At 48.7% G+C, this 15713-nt stretch overlaps 1 protein-coding gene across 1 annotated transcript in view; it reads left to right on the plus strand.

Moving 5' to 3' along the window:
• ADRA1D (adrenoceptor alpha 1D) overlaps positions 1 to 12591 on the plus strand; it is a 74270-nt gene extending 61679 nt beyond the window's left edge. The window contains exon 2 of the mRNA XM_084625603.1: positions 11970 to 12591. Within this exon, the coding sequence (XP_084481729.1) occupies positions 11970 to 12538 (569 nt within the window). The 3' untranslated portion in view covers positions 12539 to 12591. The remainder of the gene's footprint in view (positions 1 to 11969) is intronic.
• Positions 12592 to 15713: the final 3122 nt, after the last annotated feature.

Below are 15713 nucleotides of genomic sequence, written 5' to 3' on the forward strand. Positions count from 1 at the left end.
GGAGGGGGACACATCCGAGCTCACAGACACTGAGCTGGGGTTGGGAGAGGTGGGTGGAGCTCCAGCCCCTGTAGGGCACCCATCTGCCCCATGGGCACGCCCCACCGCCTGTGTGCTCCAGGTGCCTACTGAGCAGTAAGGGGAAGTGAGGGGAGGTGGGCCCCCCCATCCCTTCTGCTCCCCTCCCCAGGGTCTCCTATCCCTTCTGCCTCCACCCCCCTGTCCCCCATCAGTGCCCACCCACCCAAAAGCTGGGGCCCACCCAGTTTTCCTGTCCTAGCTATGCCACTGAGTAAGAACCCCCTTGTTCTGTTGTGAGGAGGGTGTGGGGGAGATCAGAAGGTAAGGGAGTCCCTTTAAGGTCCCTCCAGGCCATTATCTCACCTTTCTGCTGTCAGGGTCACATAGACTGGTACTGGGTCAGTGTACAGAGTGCTGTCCACCTGGGACAAAGCACCTGTGCAGTGGCGAAGTGTCAGTATCCCCACTAGGGAAACTGAGGTATGGAGCGAGAGGTCCGGTCCTCAACCCTGCCTGTCTAGATTCTGTGCCCATGGTTGTGTTATCTGAGCATCTCGATACCATGGTGAAGGGGGTGGGCTGGATGGATAGACAGAGCTGATTTGCCCAAGGTCACACAGTGACTTAGCCCCAAACCCAGGGATGCTAAAGACTTCAGAGAGGGAACCCCAGCCTCTTGACACTAACACCCACTTCTGAATACCAGTTGTCACCTGCCTGCGCCTGGAGACACTGTGGCATTTCTCTTCCGCAGTTATTCAGGGCGTGCTGTAACGGGTGTCCTTGTGAAAGGACCAGCCCCCCGCACCAACTGCGTCAGGAAGGAAGCTGCTCAGAGATTCTGGCTGCATCCAGGGAGCTGAGGCCAGAATTCAATTGGAGTCAGTCCAGTTTCATTTGTGCATTTGTCATTTTCACGACTGGCAACTCCCAAAACAATCCGATGGTATCACCTTAAACTGAGTTGCTGCCTGGGGGATGAGCAAAGGCCACAGGATGGAGGCAGCATAGGAGAGGTCAGTGTGTGGGTGGGAGACCTCCATGCGTGTCTACATGGTGAGTCAGTGGGTGATGCTCTGCCCATACAGGGTTTGGAAACTGTGGTTGATAACTAACTGAGCTTCCCACGAGACATCCTGTGAGACAGCCAGGGGGTGCCCCAGCTGGGAATGACCGAATGAGGTGTCCTCAAAACCCCATGATAAGCAGAAGGTGAGGGTGTTCACCCATGAGCCAGGAGGAAAGCTGCTGGTGAAAAGGAAAATTAACTGGCTTCCTGGATGCTCTGTGAACATAATTCAGCCAAGCCTCTGTGATGTAGGAAAACATCGGTATCCTGACAGAGAACTGAGGGGGAAAGTGACTTACCCGAGGTCACAAAGTGAGCCAAACTGGCAGCCAGGAGTGGTTCATATTTCCACCTTTAGCCCATGAGACTGCAGCATCTCCCATCAAGTGACTTCATTTCTCTAGAGCAGGGGTGGCTCCGGAGCCACATGCGGCTCTTCAGACGTTAATATGCGGCTCCTTGTCTAGGCACCGACTCCGGGTCTGGAGCTACAAGCGCCGACTTTCCAATGTGCCAGGGGGGGCTCACTGCTCACCCCCTGGCTCTGCCACAGGCCCTGCCCCCACTCCACCCCTTCCAGCCCCTGCTCTGAGCCTGCCGTGCCCTCGCTCCTCCCCCTCCCCCCTGTGCCTCCTGCATGCCACAAGACAGCTGATTGGGAGGTGCAGGGAGAGAGGGGGAGGCGCTGATCGGCGGGGCTTCCGATGGGCAGGAGGCGCTGGAAGCAGGGGCGGGAGCTAATGGAGGGCTGCTGATGTATTACTGGCAAAGAGTTGGAGCATTAGCTTTCATGGGTGAATATCCACTTCGTCAGATGCAAGTGAATACCCATTTCATCAGATGCATCTGATGAAGTGGGTATTCACCCACGAAAGCTTATGCTCCAATACGTCTGTTAGTCTATAAGGTGCCACAGGACTCTTTGCCGCTTTTACAGATCCAGACTAACACAGCTAACCCTCTGAGACGTATTACTGTGGCTCTTTGGCAATGTACATTGGTCAATCCTGGCTCCTTCTCAGGCTCAGGTTGGCCACCCCTGCTCTAGAGCACATTTGTCCCATTACAGTCCTATGTACCACGCAGCCCCAATGCCTGAGGCCTCAAACCTGGGAGACAGGGAAGAGCTGGGGTCAGCTGTCACTTTTGAGAGAAAGGTTGCTGCCGAGGTAGGTTTTAAAGCCATTGCACATTTAAATAAGTTCCTTTCTCTGGGCATCTCACCATGCAGCTGACCCACACACGGGCACCACATCCATTGTGTAAGATCAGCCCTTATAACTGAATGCTGCCTATGCACCGCAGTGTATTTTCAAACATGCACTACTTTCAGATTCTGCACCCACATATTCTCAGACTGCCCAGAGCACATACACAGGACGGGCCACGCACACACAGAGAAATGTGCTTTTTCGCCCTCTCCTGACCCCAAAACACTTACGCGGCTATTGCTCCAAAGTCACCTGCTGGCCGAATCCAAACGTAGCCCAAAGGTGAATGGTTTGGACAGTCAGGAGCACATGAAAACAAGAGGGTTTAATGGAAACTGTACCGTGGTTTTATTTATGGCAGGTCCTACTGGAGAATGGGATAATGATGCATCACTACAATGGGATTCCCCATCCTGCTGGTCTTACTCACGCAAAACTCCAGTGAAGGACTGTATAAGGATTGCAAGATTTGGGGCAAAAATTTCAAAAATGCCTAAATACCATAGGCCATTGATTTCAGTGACAGTTAGTTGTTCTTTAGCTGCTTAGGAGCCTAAATCTCACTGAAAATTGCTGGGATTTTGGCTTTTACGTGCTTCAATCCGTTTTGAAAAGGGGACTATGGCTCCTAACTCACTTAAGTGCTTTTGAAAATTTGATCCTGGGTCCTTAGTGTGTTCAATATGCAGTATTCTTACACCATGCCTGGATAGCATCTGCAGTGTAACTATTACATAACGTAGACCCAATCCTGAAAGCCCTCCATGTGGCTATGTGCGTGAGAGAGAGAGAGAGAGCTCGTTCTTTCTTACTAATGATTTTTCTGGCTTATTGAAGGCTCAGCATTATTCCTGTCTACCAGACTGATGAATGCTTAAATGTATATAATGTTACTAGCCAAGGACATAAAATATGAGCTGTATAATCACACTGCAAGTGGTGGGATGAATTATGTATGCACTTAATATGTGTCTCTTTAAGGGGCATGCATATTTGCATACTAATAGCGATGCTAATGAGCCCCTAGGTTTGGTATGTACACAAAATTCTGCTGGGAGAAAAACAACCAGTGTTAAACTTCAGTGAACTCTCCTACTGCTTTTCGAATACACAGCTTTTCCGACACTACAGAAACAAGGGATCAGCTACAGCACTCACATTACACCAACAGGTGATAAGTGTGTGGGTATGTATTTTTTCCCTAAAATGTGCTATTGTAAGCACGAATTGATCTCTTAGCTGGCATGACTCAAGACATAGGTTCAGGATTCATTTTTAAAGAGCCGCTCCTTTTCTCTTTATTGTTGTAGCTTTGTGTTCTTTTCCTCTCTTTTTTTCCTTTTAAATAAGAACACTTTGGACTTCTACTGCTCCTTTCATCTACAGAACTCACTGCACTCAACAAACAGTCCTGAATTAAGCCTCACTACACTGCTGGGAAGTAGAAAAAGGTTGTTATCCTCATTTTGCCTGCAGGGAAACTGAGGCACGGAGCTATTCCGTGAGCTGCCCACGGTCAGACAGAAGTCAATGTCACAGTCAGGAGTAGACCCCCACCAGATCCAGCGCACAGGCCTGAGCTCCAACCACTGGACTGTCCTCCTACTCTTTGTATTTAAGAGACAGACACACACACACCTAGAGAACCACATTCAAATTAGAACTGGATCTAAGCTGGAAAATATGGGTGTGGCTCGAGAATTTGAACCTTCCAGAGGTTAGGGGCACCCAGATCTGGGGTTTGTTTCAGTGCACAATAATGATGAGAAGCAGTTGTGAAATTCAGATCAGGATCTGGGTTTGGAGTCCAGTCTCCAGCACCAGCACCGATGTATTTAAAATAAACTGGCTAAGTGCAGGTGAACCTGCCTATTTCTAGTAGCTGACCTCAGCCATCTCACACCGCCAGTCCCAGCTGCCTTTTTGCCATCTTCGACGCATTCCTCAAACCCTCCCCTCCTGCCTCCGCTGCTCTCTCGGCACAGGATATCACTTATGTCTTTCAAGAGAAAATTAACAACAGGTGACATGACCTTCCCCGTCCCCAAAGCTTGTCTTCCCTTCCCCTCTTGCAACTGTCTCCTCCCCAGTCACAGACGCAGAAGGTTCTCGTCTGCTCTCCTCTTTTAACCCCTTCCCGTCTCCTGATGTCCCTCATGCCCACTCGCATCCCCTCCTGGCTCCTTGACTCTCTCTTCTCTTTAACCACGCACTTTCCTCTGGCTCTGTCCCCTCACAACAGAGGCATAACATAAGTTTCTCCCATCTTGAGAAAAATCACCCTTGACCCACTTCCCTCCAACTACCCCCCATCTCCATTCTGCCTTACCATCTCTAAGCTCATTGAATGTGCTGTCTAAAATCGGTCTGGAGTTCTTCTCCTCCAATCCCACCCTAGACCCTCTCCAGTCCAGCTTCCACTCCCTGCACTCCACTGAAACTGCTCTCACCAATGACCTGTTCCTAGCCTAAGCTCAGAACCAATACTCCACCCTCCTCCTCCTTCACCTGCCAGCCCCCTTCTCCCCACCATCGAACATGCTCTTCTTCTTGAGACCTTGTCTTCCCTGGGCTTCGGTGACTCTGTGCTCTCCTCCTACCTCTAATCGCGCTCTCCATGAGCCCTTCAAAGGATCCTCCTCATTCCCCCTCCAGCTTCCTGTGAGGGCTCCCTGGGGCTCCATCCTTGATCCCCTTCTCTTCTCCCTCGACACCTCCTCTCTGGGTAATCTCATCCACAAGAACAAATACAGCTACCATGCCTGATCGATCTACCTCACTACTCCAGACCTGTCTCCTTCTGTCCAAACTACAATCTTGGCCTGTCTTTGTGACATCTCAGAGCCACCAGCTCAAGCTCAACATGGCTAAAACAGAGCTCTTAATCTTCTTAATCTTCTCCCTAAACCCTTACCACTACGTCTTTTCTCAGTCAATGTGGAGAACACCACAGTCTTCCCTCTTACTCAGGGCTCTAACCTGGGCATGATCTTCAACTCGGGCCTCTCGCTAGGACCTCACATCCAAGCATCTTGCAGAGTCTGTCTGTGTAACATGTCTAACAGGGCCGCTGAGCCCCAGTTAAAGTGTGGGGGAGGAAACACAATTTCTCCTCTTGCCTCCTGACCCCCTCTTCCCCTCTCAGGTGCCCCACCACCCCTACCAGCCTGTCCCCCGGTCCATGAGCCCCTATACCCACCCTCTCCAAATCTGAGTGAGTGTCATTGCAACCCAGCATGCCACATAGCAATGCCACTCAGACTTAGTGGGTGGGTGCAGGTACTCATGGGTCAGGAAGTTTGTGACGGAGGGGCAGGTGGCTGGGCCAGATCAGAGTGAGTTGCTGCTTGGCCAAATTTGAGTGAGTGGTGTTGCAACTGGGCACATAGGGTCATAGAGTCATAGAATATCGGGGTTGGGAGGGACCTCAGGAGGTCATCTAGTCCGACCCCCTGCTCGAAGCAGGACCAATCCCCAACTAAATCATCCCAGCCAGGGCTTTGTCAAGCCTGACCTTAAAAACTTCAAAGGAAGGAGATTCCACCACCTCCCTAGGTAACGCATTCCAGTGCTTCACCACCCTCCTAGTGAAAAAGTATTTCCTAATATCCAACCTAAACCTCCCCCACTGCAACTTGAGACCATTACTCCTTGTCCTGTCCTCTTCTACCACTGAGAATAGTCTAGAACCATCCTCTCTGGAACCACCTCTCAGGTAGTTGAAAGCAGCTATCAAATCCCCCCTCATTCTTCTCTTCTGCAGACTAAACAATCCCAGTTCCCTCAGCCTCTCCTCATAAGTCATGTGTTCCAGTCCCCTAATCATTTTTTTTGCCCTCCGCTGGACATTTTCCAATTTTTCCACATCCTTCTTGTAGTGTGGAGCCCAAAACTGGACACAGTACTCCAGATGAGGCCTCACAAATGTCGAATAGAGGGGAACGATCGATCTGCTGGCAATGCCCCTACTTATACATCCCAAAATGCCATTGGCCTTCTTGGTAACAAGAGTATACTGTTGACTCATATCCAGCCACTCAGTTTTGGCACGGCCAAAAGGTAGTAGTTGGACCATGGTCCAGGTGGTGTCCCCGGCTCTGCAACCTATGTCTATGACATGGCCTTTCCTATCCATCTGCACAGCTAAAACTTTGTTCCAGGCTCTCATCATCTCATGTCTCGATCGCTGCAACGTCCTTCTCTCTGGCCTTGACAAATGCAGTCTTGCCCCGCTCTCATCCCTTCAGAAAACAGCTGCAAAGATCCTTTTCCCAGCTTGTCACTTTCACCAGGGCACCTCTCTCTTTGCATGCCTCCACTGGCTCCCCCTTCTGGTCATACCCAACATAAGCTGTTTTTCTTCACTTTCAAGGCCCGTCACAATCCGCTCACATTCACTACTGAGATGTCGACTTCCCGCTCCGATTGGCCCATGATGCCAGCCTACAGCACCCACTTGTCACATTTTCAAACCAGCGCCTTCTTGCTTTCTCCGAGGCTGCCCCTCATCCTTGGGGGGCATGCCCCAGAAACACCCACAAAGCTGCTTCATTGTGCCCCTTTCCATTCCTCCGTAAAACGCTCCTTTGCCAGGATACCTACAAAAACACTTGACAACAATTAGTCGGTGGCTTTGGCACACCAGCGGCCTGGCATGCTGACCAGCGTTGTGTCTGTTTCCTTGTACTCCCCCATCAGTCTGTATCCAGCTGATGCCTCTTGTCTGATATTTACATTGTACGCTCTTTTTTGTTTGGTGTTTGTACAGCACTTCGAACAGTGGGGTGCTGAGCTTGACTAAGGCTCCTATGTGCCACAGTATCACTAATCATTGTACCCGGGTAAAACCCAGCCACTTAATCACAGCTCAAGTGGTTTTGGTGTTGCACATCTCTATTGACAATAGCGTTGCCTGTTTCAAAGATCAACAAAAGCCTAAACGTTCAGAGTTAGCTGCTGTAAATCTCCACTTAGCCCTGGTTCAGCACGGGGTTTTGGTCCCAGTTGAAAGCCTCACTATTCAGGCTATTGCTTAAGCATATAATTAACTTTAAGCACATGCTTAAGTCCCACTGAGGGCAATGGAACTTAAAAACATACTTAAATTTAAACACATGGCTTGAGTGCTTTCCTGAATGGGGTCTTATGCACATACTTAACTTTAAGAACATGCTTAAGTCCAGCCTTCCTTATGACATCACTTAAACATGTGCCTAACTCCCCTGGGCTTCAATAGGCCCTGAGCACATGCTTATAGTTTCAGCATGCACTTAAGGTCTGTGCAGAACAGGGATGGATTTAAGCACACGCTTAAAGTTAGGCATGTGCTCAAGTACTTTGCTGAATTAGGGCCCTGGGTTTTATAGAGTATATGTTCATCTATCAGCTGATTTTGGAAGCTCCTCACTGGACCATGGAAGGTTTTCTCCTTAACGCTGAATTTCTGGATCATTGTGGCTTCATGCCAGACTCTCAACACCCTTTCGACTGTTTTGACACCAGGGTTATGTGTGCAGATAAAATAATAATGATACCCAGCTAATGATATTTACTAAAATACAAATTAACCCTCAGTCACACAGTGTCGTGATTTGTCACCCAGAGCTAAAATTAAAAGCAGTTAAGGCTGAGTCAGAAAGTTATTTCAGGCTTTTCTGTGTAATAATAAGCAGCAGACTCTGCAGGTGCAACAGTGACACCTGCTGGCTATGATGGGAGGTCCTGTTCTTTTCTGTCAAGAAAAACAGAGGTGGAAAGCACAAAGCAATGATCTGTTCGCATTCCTTTGCAGTGACAGTGGAATAACGTTTAATTTAATCATGCTAAATTAATTATTATGGTATGTTAAATTCATTAATTTTAAATTCCTGGTTGATTTAATAACATTAATTCAGAGAGGGGTTGTCACAAATGCCTACCTGAATTGGGATTGAAAGTCACTGGGACTCATGTACCTAAATCCCTTTGGTACTTGTGACAATCCCATCCTTAAGCCTCTTGCTCACTGCATTGTATTTTTGCTTGTGTGTTTCTTCTAAAGTTAATAAAGCAAAGAGCAAGCAAAAATATAACTGGGAAGATTTGAGAGGTTATATTTTGTTTGAAATTTTTTTTAAAAGGCTCAAGAGTGAATAACAGTCAGCGATTAAGTTGCAATTTTATAGCTGCAAATCTCCAAACACTCTGCAAAGAAAGGTCCGTACCATTTTGCCCCTTCGACAGATGGGGAAACAGAGGCACAGAAAGGTGAACTGAGTTGCAGAAGGACAGTGCCAGAGCTGAGAATAGAAGCCAGGACCAGTGCCTTATCAATTAGAACACTCTGCTTCCAGGTCCAAAAAGCACTCCAATAAGTTTAATTAATATCCCGTTCAAAAGACAATAGTGGTGCTATGAAGATGGAAGCCTAGAATCACAGCAGCTGTTGCAGGGAATTACACCTCTCTGAATTATGCTGGCCCTTAGACTGCACCCCTGGTCTGTAATCCCACCACTCACCCTCTCTCAGAGTTTGTGCTGTGCAAGGCTGCTGCTGCCATGTGCTGAATCGGCATATCTTCTTGTCCTGCCCGCTCCTGAGCCAGCGCCTAAGGCTTTTCAGGCTGGGCTGGACTCCCTCATTTGGTCCCTGCAGTGGGAGGGAAGTTGTGGCTGTTCTGTGCCATTGCATTCTTCTCTTGGTGGACTCTCCACTCAAGGGCCACCATACAGGCTGTACATGGGTAGAAGCCAGTGTATATCCCTGTCAAGAGCAGGCCCACGATATCTACAAAAGCAGCCATTTGTTAAAATGGGCAAAGTAAAGAAGACATAATTAGAGGGTAACTTTGTGCCCCAGTTCCTTTTCCTATCCCAGAAGGGGACACACACATCCAAGGTATAAATTAGCAGTAAAACAGTGTTCCCAGGGCTCATGCTATTCACTTTTTTCTTTAACTCCCAGCTTCTGGAGTCACGTGATTGTGTGAAAATCTCAGCTTTCGTTTAAAATAAAAAGTACATTTCTAGCCCTCGAGGTTGGGGAGACAAGTTTGAAAAAGGGAACCCTACAGGCTCCAGGGCCAGATTGTAAATGAAAAGAACCCCACATTTATTTATTTTTTAAATCTCATGATTTTGTGCACCTGAGTCATGATTTTTGAAATTTTGGGCTTGGTAATCATGGGAATGACTTAATCACACAGCCAACTCCATGCAAAAGCAGTGATGTCCCAGTGTGGTGCATGCTGGGATGCCACAACAGAATGGGGAGCCAGCAGCCTGTGATGGGGGGCAGAGACAGAAGGTAACTTTTGGTTCTGCAGGATGCAATGCCGCTCATAGCCTGGTTAATGGTCGCATTTGGCACCTCCCTATTACAGAAAAGTTCTATAGAATTGAACAGAGCGACAACTTACCTCTCTGTGGACTTTTGAAACCAGACACTTCAGGTTCTTCCCTATTCAGCTCTACAGGGCGGTTTCAAAGTTCTATAGAAAAGATTTCATTCTCTAAAATGTATATGACCTTGAATATCAGACCCTGATAAATGTCCAAGCTGGTAGGGGCTGCCTCTTCTTTTTCAGTCCATTCTTTGGTTTACAGAACCGATACACATTTTGAAGGCAAATCTAATTTAGTTATGTATCCCTGGCTCCTTGAGTTATGGGTAGGGTTCTGCTGCTCCCCACAGAAGGACAAAATTATTATCCCAATACACCATCTATTGTAAATCTCTCCTGGGAGTTAAAAAGGGTCTTGGCGTATGTGCATGCTTTGACTATGTACAGTTGAACGAGACACTTAGTTACGTCTTTCTTTAGGTTTCTTAAGTAGTAATAAATAGTGTGCACTAGTAAAGCACTATTCAGCTCAGGATCCCAAAGCACTTTAGACACACTATTGAACTAAGCCTCATCAAACCCCTGTGAGGTAGGTTTACATCACTAGCCAGATGGTTCATCTGGTGCCCAAATGGCCTCATGAGTCAGTAGCAGATCTACGGCTATAATAACCCAGGAGTCCCCCGCTCCCCACCACACCTCCCCCACTTCCTTGCCATATATACACATTTATAGTTCACTACACTGTTTTTTCCATTCTCCCTAGCTAGAATCCAAGCTGCAAGGACCTTGAGGATTGTATAAACTGGCCACATGCCTCCGCTCTCCAAACAGGAGAGGAGCGGCAGCTCGGGACAGAGCTCTCCATAAAAGTCAGCGAGATCCTGTACATGCACCCTGGGTACAGATTACTGTCTTCCCTCAGAATTTATTAGTGTTTCATCTGCCTTGAAACAGGAACTGCCTTCATGTTGATAACTGACAGCACTCGTTTCTCTGTGGCTTCCACAAGCACCTCAGTCTCGCTTGTTCAATTGCTCTCTTCTATAGTTTGCAAGCACACTGCAGTGTTTGTCAGTGACTGACATCAGCGGTCCCTTGGGGACTAGTTCTTTGTCTGGCGCTAGCATTGGGGAAACCATCAATGTCACACACAGCTGTGCTGTCTGTCTGTCTGGGTTCATATACCACACTCACCGCCGCAGCAGGCTGGTGCTGCAAGACTCATTCTGAGCCCTGCATCCTTTTTCTCATTGATCACAAGAGCTCAGCAGTTAACGTGGTTTACCTGCACCTCAGGATCCAGGGCCAAATGAGTGATATCCTCTAAGACATGCAGATAAAGACTCTGCAATGAGGAACTGGATGGCTCAAGGGATTGGTAGATCAGCCCCAGGAGACCTGTGCCAGCCTGTGCCGGCGTTGAGAAAAAGCAGCTGTCCAGTGGCCTGCTTGGGCTGTGATGAAGGTCTCAGCTTGCTGCCAAGTAAACATGTGTCTATCATAGAAACCTTCATCACAACCCACCCACCCTACTGTCTGGGAGCCTCCAGCTGGGCCAGGTTTTGGAGGCTCTTTCCTGTGAGGGCATCAAGGAATTGGGTGGTCTGATGTGCTGCCATATCTGTTGCGTTTAGAAGACTTGGATTCCAGGCCTATCAACCAGGTACTTTCCTGAAACACCTAGTTCACTCAAAGACGGTATCACAGGGGCCAGATCCTCCCCTGGTACAAATGGGCATGGCTGCATTGACTTCACTTGCACTGTACTGATTTGCACCAGATGAGAAGCTGGCTTTATACCTTTACAGGTAAGAAAGGAAACATTGCCTTGTGGTCTGGCTTGTGGCTTCTAAGCCTGTCTCTCTGTGAATCGTGGGAAATGGTTTAGGCCCCAGGGCTGTCCCCAGAGCCCAGCCCAAGCAGCCAGGATGGGCGCTGGGCAGGCATGTGGGGGGATGGTAAGAGAAATATTTCCCCTATGCTGAGTGCCTTCATCAGCACTGCTCTGGTGAAGCTGTTTCATCCCTGAGGCTGTCCCACTGGGCCGGGGGGTACTGTAGTTCCCATCTCCTGCACAGTCTGACTGCACTGTTACGAGCACCTAGGGGCCAGGCCTGCCAGCCTTGCTTCTGCTCAGCAGTACCTCGCTGAGCAAAATGGTGCCGCTCAACCTGGGGCATTGAAACAGAGAGTGAGACCCTCAAATCTTGGTCTATGGTGCATGTTGATTTTATGCAGGGTTACAATCAGTTTCGCCCTTCCTTGCAGAGTTGTATATTCTGAGCTGCCGTTCAAGGTCCCCGTGGCCTCCCTCTAACCGTGTTTGTCCCAATTTCCTCCAAGGTTCCTTCTTTCCTTCCCTGAAGCCCTCCGACATGGTCTTCAAGATCATCTTCTGGCTGGGGTACTTCAACAGCTGCGTGAACCCCATCATCTACCCCTGCTCCAGCAAAGAGTTCAGGAGAGCTTTCGTCCGGCTGCTCAAGTGTCAGGGCCACCGGCACCGGCGGCCCATCTGGAGGGTGTATGACAACCACTGGCATGCCACCTCCATGAGCAGCTCGGAGCGGGATTGCGACAGGGACATGGGGCCCAGAATCACCGCCCTCAACAGCTCTTTCATATTGAACTCCATCCCCCAGGAAAGAACCCCTAAGAGGCGAACGCTAAGCTTCAAAGGGTGGAAAATGGTCACCGCTTTCCAAAAACCATCCTCCACCCAGCTGAAAGAAAAGATGAACAGCCTCTCCAACAAAATAAGGGGTGGCTCCTGCAAAGGGGGCATGACCGCAGCTTACAAAATGGAGGTGGAGTCCGTTTCTATAGGGATCCCTAATGACTTCACGGAGGCTATTGACTACCAAGTGTACGATTTACCAGACTGCTGTGGGCTCAGAGAAACGGATATTTAAAGCCCCGGGACAACTATTTGTTTGTTTTAAAATGTGCATTATATGTGGTTAGAGGGGACGAAAATGGGATGCAATCGATATGTTTGTCAGGCAGACTGGAAAAAGCGATCAGGTGTCAAATGAGCCACCGGAAGGTTCTGTGATCACCGCCCACTAAGGTTACAGGGTGCTAAGGGCTTAGTATAAGGGAAATACTAATGCTCTAATGCAATGCCAGAGTCTTATCCGCTGTATTGCCAAGTGAAGGAAGCAGTGGGACTGTGGGGCCTGTGGGGCCTGTGGGGAAATGATCTGGTTCTTCTGGTCGGGCGATGGTGTTTCATAGCTGCTGTGCAATTCAGGGGAAACTAGAATGCATCCTTCAAGATTCCAAAAAAAATAGAAAGGTCAACACCATGAAGGAACCAAAGCTGGGTGTAATTCTCCTGTCATAGTGCACGTGACCACAGCTCCTTCCAGAGGCTGTTCCCAGCAAGGTAAGGGCTTCTGGTGAACGTCCCAGGGTTTGATTCCTGCTGTCGCCTGTGGGGGTCTCTGATCATAGAATCATAGAATATCAGGGTTGGAAGGGACCTCAGGAGGTCACCTAGTCCAACCCCCTGCTCAAAACAGGGCCAATCCCCAATTTTCACCCCAGATCCCTAAATGGCCCCCTCAAGGATTGAACTCACAACCCTGGGCTTAGCAGGCCAATGTTCAAACCACTGAGCTATCCTTCCCATGCCACAGGTATATCTGGCCACAGGTTACTACATATGCGTAAGATGGGTTTATGGCTGAACAGTCATCCTCCCTTACAAGCTGAAGCAAAGGGAAGCGGGTCTTGTTTCTAATCCAAATCTGAGATATACTTCTCATTTTACTTTGAGTTTGAAAAGCGCCCTGAGCCTTGCACAGCACCCACTGCCAGCACCAGCGCGAGTGCACGTTGCTCTGTGTCAGCAGCGAGGAAACACTGCCAGGAGTGCTTTTGGATATTGGACGTGTCTGGCTCTTCAGCCCCCACCTCTTCCTCTCTCTCTCTCGCTCTCCCTCTCAAACAATAAGAGAGAAACGGTGGGCAGCAAAGTTCAGCTCAAGACTCAAACTTCTCCATAGTTTCGGATGGATGTTTCCATGTAGGCCCATCTCTGAGGTTAGTGTGTCAGAGCTAAAGTCAAACATCTCTCCATAGAGGTTGGAGTTCCCCCTTGTAATGCGCCAGGTTCTTGAGCTGAGTCAGTCCACGATGATAGTCATCGCTCTTGTGCCGTTCTGACACAATTCCTTGCCGAGACGGCGGAGCTACCCAAGCTGAACCGTTCAGTGGCCCTCAGTAATTGTCGGTTTTGTTTGCTCTTGCTAGGGCCAAAAAGGGTAGCGATCATTTTTTTGCCCACCATGCACAGATCCAGAGTGAGCCCTCATCCGAGAGGATGTAGTGGTCTCCAGTGCCCTAGACTATGTGGAGAAAGAAGATGTGTGGCCCCCCCGCAAAAAAAAGGGCACCATCGATAGCACCAACCTAGTATGACCAGGCACAGTGTGGTGTGTTATGCTTTGTTGTATATTTGCACTCAGCCAATTAGTTGGTCACACTCCACCGAGCTGCGTATTTCATGTGTCTATTTTGTTGCATTTTTGGGCCACTGATGAGCCCAGGAGGCTCCACAAAGAACCTACGTTAAGTTTAGAAATAGGCTCAGCCCACAATCCCTGAATTCAAATGCCCTGGGGACTTGGGCAGAGCGCGGGTCTGAGTCTAAAAGTCTTATCTCAGGTCCATTCTCTGGTGCAAATTAAAATATAGGAAACCATGCTCCATAGTGGAGACATGCTGTCAAATTCATCCCAGGTGTAATCCCACCCAGGTCAGTGCAGTCCCACCTGGGGCAAATTTGGCCCATTAAGACTAACATGGCTTTCATTACTGGGGCCTGGTGTATGTTTATCCAGCCTCTCTGACTAAGCTTTTGCAAGAAGAGAAACCCAGCTGCCAGGCTCACAGTGTTAGAAAAACTGGGTGTTATGTTTTGTCCTCCTTGCTCTTTGTTTTTAAATGGAAACGCAATACAGAAAGTGTAGAAAGTGTAGAAAGTGTAGAAAGAAAGAAAGAAAGAAAGAAAGAAAGAAAGAAAGAAAGAAAGAAAGAAAGAAAGAAAGAAAGACTAATATATTGGATACCGAGATGCAGTGTATGGAGTGGGTCGTAGCTGAACTCTGCAATACCCTTGTCAAGCTGACACTGAACAAAATGAATTATTGCACAAGCAAGTCTGGTGTGTGTCAAACTATTCCCTGCAGGAAGCCAACAATATCAAGCAGCACTGGCCAATGGTGCACTCGCTGTGAACCACGTCTGGTTCATTACAGTGTGTGTTCAGAGATTGCTAAGAGGCTTGCCAAATAGCGCTCAGAAATCCCAGTCGGCCCAATCCTGCCAAAAGTCCCAAGGGGAACCCAATTGGGCCTTCTCAGTGGGAAAAGCGTATTTCTTTTTGGGTTTGTAGGAGCCCTGCAGTGACCGTAAATAAAGGGTGAGCTGAGAATAACCAAATAGCCCTTTAGCGGTATAAGAACAGTGCCTGCAAATGGTTAACATACAAAGCATGACACAGGGCCCAACCCTGCCCCCTCCAAATTCCCACTGCAGTTGATGGGCGCTGTTCAATTTGCAGTTATTGTTTATTTACTGCTAATTGTTTGGAGCCCAATCCTGTGGCCATTAAAGTTAGTGGAAAGACTTCCGATGAGTAGGAGCAGGCCCTTCTAAGCATTGAGTAGCCATGCCTGGGACAGTACAGCCATGCAAAGGTGGGAGCCCCCAAGCTGAGGAGCTTGCAGCTTAAAGGCACTGTTGGGCCCATAGCACTATGAGACAGCGCCAGGTAGGCAAAGCCAGAGCGGTGTGTGGTCATTGGTGCTGGAATCTAGCCCAGAGCAGGTGGTTTGTCAGGAGTTCTGGAAGGAGAAGAGTCCATTCACCCTGCCCTCGTCCCCCTACTCCAGACACATGGGCATGTATTCCATTGATATTAAGGGGAGATCTGCACTGACAATAGAACTAATCCATTGGACAGGTAAGGTGCTGTATGGAAACAGGTAGCTATTCCAGATCTGCTGACTGCAGGGGAAAGAAAGCACATTGGGGGCAAAAGGTGCTTATAATCATGGGCCCACGTTTGTAGCTGTGGTA

This window comes from Lepidochelys olivacea (genome assembly GCF_965140295.1).
Source record: "Lepidochelys olivacea isolate rLepOli2 genome assembly, chromosome: 4".
Lineage (NCBI taxonomy): Eukaryota > Metazoa > Chordata > Testudines > Cheloniidae > Lepidochelys > Lepidochelys olivacea.